General features: G+C 54.8%; 1 protein-coding gene across 1 annotated transcript in view; it reads left to right on the forward strand.

Moving 5' to 3' along the window:
• Positions 1 to 4,315: 4,315 nt before the first annotated feature.
• The window catches only part of SH2B2 (SH2B adaptor protein 2), a 24,857-nt gene continuing 24,684 nt past the window's right edge, over positions 4,316 to 4,488 (forward strand). The window contains exon 1 of the mRNA XM_009885196.1: positions 4,316 to 4,336. Coding sequence (XP_009883498.1) covers positions 4,316 to 4,336 — 21 coding nt within the window. The remainder of the gene's footprint in view (positions 4,337 to 4,488) is intronic.

Raw genomic sequence — 4,488 nt, forward strand, 5'->3', positions numbered from 1 at the left:
TGCATCGGCAGGGGGAAGAAAAGCAGCGGCAGCCGGCGCTGGGCTCCTGTGGCTTCCTCCACGCCGAGGCCCGACTGCCTCGCGAGTGACGTGTCCTCAGAGGAGACATTGTGTTTCTGAACGCAGCCATCTCTCTTCCCTGGAGACACCGAGTGAGCACAAATCCCATCCTGCCGGTGCGGGGCCAGGGCCTTCGGAGGGGGCCGGTGAGCTCCATCCCAGCAGGATGCAGCAGAAGAAACTTCTTCTTGGACGCATCAAGATGAGGCAGAATAAAACATTTTAGGATGGGAAAACTCGAATTGTGTCTGCTGACACCGAGCTGGACACCTCCTTTTTGCTCCTAATACCACTCCCAGCACCACCAGGGATGCAAAAGGGTCGAGTCCCGAACCCCCTCCCCACCTGACAGTAGTTTTGGGAGACTGCACTCCTTCCCCACTAATCAGCCCCAAATATTACTCTCTCCCCAGCTGGATCAGACACTGAGAGGCCACTGAATGCGATCATACATGGATGTTTGAAGCACAGAAGAGCCGAGACACGGCAGGGGATGGGCTGTGCACACAGAAGAAGGATGCGGGATGAATTGTTGATGCTGCAAGTTGGCCGACTGCTCTCCAGCACAGCTCCTCTGCTCACCCGATGCTCTCTGTCTCCATCCAGACTCCGTCAGTCATCCCTGGGGAAGATGAGGATGGGGTTTGGTCTTGTTTGTACATCCACCCCGGGGGGGGGGGGGATTTCAGCTGGTCTGGCTATGTGCTGGTCTGCGGTTGGACTTGTCCATTTTTGAGGGTCATGTTGGGAGAACATCACTCGACCGGGGCTGCGCAGGCACCCTGGGCAGCAGGGGAAGGAAAAGCTCAGGTTGCAGAGGAAATTTTAGCCACGGTCTTTGTGCTGAAAGGAACAGGCTTTTCTCCCCCTCGCAGGTGAGTCCTGAGTCGGGGCTTGAGGAGGAGAAGGGAATTTGCACGTCAAGGTCTTCACATCAGCATGATCCCTGGGGAAGGCTCCTCCAGCCCCACAGCGGGCTGTCGCTGGCTGTTTGCCTTCTCTAATGCGCCAAAGGACATTTTAAAGCAATTTCCCCTGCACAAATAAATACAAAACCAAACTGCCATTCCTCCTGGTTTCTTCTCCTCTGACATCTCTCTCCCTTTCATCCCTGTGACATCTTTCTCCAGTAAATCCTTCCCTTACGTCTCATTAGAGACTGTTCCTGGACAATTTGCAGCTGTGACAACCCGGGAGAAGCCCGGGGCCCATCTGCCCGGCTGACAGCTCGCATACGCACCCGGCTTTTTGCCATGTCTGCGCTGTAAAATGGCTTCGAAAGCAGGTTGATGGCTGGCCAGCCCCACGCCATGGCCACGAAGGTCTCCCGCCTTCCCTTCCCAGGGTTTTCCCGGGATGCTGGACAAAACGCTTCACCTCTCACCCCTGCTTTGCTCCCCCAAACACGCTCCTCTCTCCCCACCGTGGTTTCGTGGCTTTGCGAACCCACAGCGTTAGGGTTTTGCAAGAAAATCTGCAAAAGCGTTACAGTCCCCACTCCCTGGATAACTCCACACACACACACACACACACACACACACAGACACCCCTGCCCCGGGACGCGGTGAGGATGAAGGCGGTGAAATTAAAAATAACCGGCTTTGCCGGGAGGCGCGGGTGGCGGAGGGCGCGCTGCCGGAGCTGGCACGGCTCGTCCCGGCGGATGCCTCCGGGCACACGATTTCAAGGGCACGTCACGCTCCAGCCGGGCGGCTGCCAGCAGCCCTCCCCAGCGCCGGCTGCGCCGCTCTCTTGACTCCTTCCAGCGATTTCTTTTTTTTTTTTTAGGCAGCTAATAGCTCCGAGGGAGTCCCGGCGTAACGAGAATTGGCAGAAGCGAGCAGATATTAGGTTTGTTCGCCACCAGTTTTAAATCATTTAGCATAGCAGAAAGACCGTGTTTCTACAAGCAATATGTGCCGCTTTTGCTCGCGCGGCGGTTCCTGTTGGAAGGGTTTAGTGATGAATGGGGACGGTGGTGCCCGCGGGGGCAGCGGTGCCGCGTCCGCGGTGATGAGAGAGGGATGAGTTGGTCGGAAACTGGAGCTGAGGATTCGAGATGAAGGCCACCCCCATCCATGGGAGCTTCCACCGGCTGTGGAGCGGGACTCGTGAAGAATTTACAGCCCATTGAATGCGGCCTGTGCCTTCGGTTTAAAAATAAAGCCTTAAAAAGACAATTTGGGGAGCTGGACCGGGGATGCTCTTTGCACAGCGGAACATGGTTCCTCGGGGATTGCTGAGAAAAGTCACGGGAGAAGTTAAACTTTCACCCCGGCAATTATTGTAAATCTCTCTGGGCAAGGCACAGACCTAAAATTAGCCCTCAAATCCTTTTGAAGGTTTGGATTTTTCACTAGATTTTTCAAGTGACTGACCAGCGGCATTGCAAACCACATTTCCACGCTTGGAGCCCTGGTTTTCTTTTTAATTGCAGCCCTACGAGGTTACCCAGCTTTTCATCGCAAGCAAGGACAGGCTTCCCAACCTTGTTTTCCACCTCCTGAAACCAGCAGCAACCCACAGAGGGAAGGGAGAAGAGAGCCTGTTATGTTCCAAAGCATTTGCAGTTGCAAAGTGTTTGTCCTGGAAGAAAACTGATGGTGAATAGGTAATAACTGCTGCGCCCATAAAGGAGCTGAGACGGGGCTGGTGGGTTCCCATGCCGCTGTGTTTTGCTCTTGAGTGATGTTTAATAAAAGCTGGGAGTTTAGTAGAAGCTGGGTGTTTAGTAGAAGCTGGAAATTTAGTAAAAGCTGGGATGCTGGGCTTTCTGCTGCTCGGATGGTCACTGAAATCGAAGAGTGGCAAAGAACAGGGTGTGATGTGAGCGGTTCCCCCATAGCACCGTGCACGAGCAGACGCCGGGTGAGGATCTCCCCTGCCCACTGAAGCCAGCTGGTTCGCACGGGTCGGCACGCTCCAGCCTGGGAGAGCAGACGGGGAGCCCGGGTCCTGCTGCAATGCGCCGGGAGAAGACACCCCACGTTCACGGCTCCACATCAGCCTTCCAGAAGCCACAGTTTCCCAACTCTTCCCACCTCCGCCGGCTCTCTGAGGCGGCTCAGCCTCCGTCACAGCATTCTGGCTTTGCAGGGTGATGTCTGCGGGGTTTGCAGGTGCCGGGGCCACGAGCCGGGGGAGCACAGGGTGCCGTGGGCGTCAGCGCGCCCTACCAGGCTCTCTGCCCCTTTTGCCGACCCAGCCGGGTCCTCTACCCACCCGGTGATGCCAACATGAAATCCAGAGTTGTCCTTGCCATCGCTGCCCTTTCCCAGGGAGGATGGTGGGGATGGTCCCACGGTGTGGGCAAGGCAGAGCAGGGCATCGTCCGCATCCGTGGCTGCCGGACCAGCGGCGTGCGGCTCCCAGCCCTGCTGGCAATCGATAGCGAGTGCAATGAAACCCTTAATGAAATTCCAGCCTAAGAGACTATTGATTGTGTACTTTCTTTAAAAATGTATATGAATGGGAGAGAGGCTTTTTGGAGGAAAGGCTGGGAAAGGGGGGGGGGGGGGGTGGGAACACACACCATCAGCTGCTGCAGGAGATGGGCAAACACAGTCTGTGCGGGGTAAGCCGCGCTGAGCAGTGAGCTCCAGCCTCTCGGTGAGCATCGATTCATCCTCAAAAACACCCCTGGGAAGGGAAAATACAGCCAGCCAGAAGCAGGAGGGTGGGCATTCACCCAAAATCATCACAAAACCGGTGATGATGAAACCAAGGAGAGAAGTCAAGAGTCCATGCCCCGATCGTGCCCCCTTAGACAGCACTTTTGCAAATCCCCCTCGCCCCGTGTTTTACACTGCTGCCTAAAACACGCAAAAAGAGGTTTAGGAAGACGCTGCACTCTTCTGCTTTAGAGGTTTTTGGGGGAAGAAAAAGCAAACAGCGCATCACTGCACAACAGCCCTACAACCAACCTCCCTCCTTGTTTCTGCACCCTCAGAGTGCCCCCAAAGCAACCTCTCCCAAAATCTCACCGGGTTACTCCTTTGCGGGGTAAGAGGATGGCAAGGAAGCATAATAAATAAATAATAACAGTAATAAAAACCCACCCCCTTCCCCGCCCCTTACATAACCAGCATTGTCCTAATCCTACAGGTGCTTCACAGAAGTAAAAAGGATTTGTTCCTCCTGCAAATCCTTTTTCTTTTTGGTTGGGCTTTTTTGTTTGGGGTTTTGGGTTTGGTTTTGGGTTTTGGTTTGGTTTTTTTTTTTTTTTTGGTGAGTCATCCTTATCCGCCTCGTGGACATGCCGCAGGGAGGCCCCAGGGTAATGTGACCCCTGACTAAATCACTTAAACCTCTCTGGGCTTCAGTTCCCCTGCGGTAAGATGGGGATTATAAATCTGTCCTGACCCCCTTGGCAGAGGAAGGTGCTCGGCGATGGGCTGTGTAAATATGTCAGCAGGACAGCGAAGGCGA

This window comes from Charadrius vociferus, unplaced genomic scaffold (assembly GCF_000708025.1).
Source record: "Charadrius vociferus isolate BGI_N301 unplaced genomic scaffold, ASM70802v2 scaffold54, whole genome shotgun sequence".
In the NCBI taxonomy this organism is placed as follows: Eukaryota; Metazoa; Chordata; class Aves; order Charadriiformes; family Charadriidae; genus Charadrius; species Charadrius vociferus.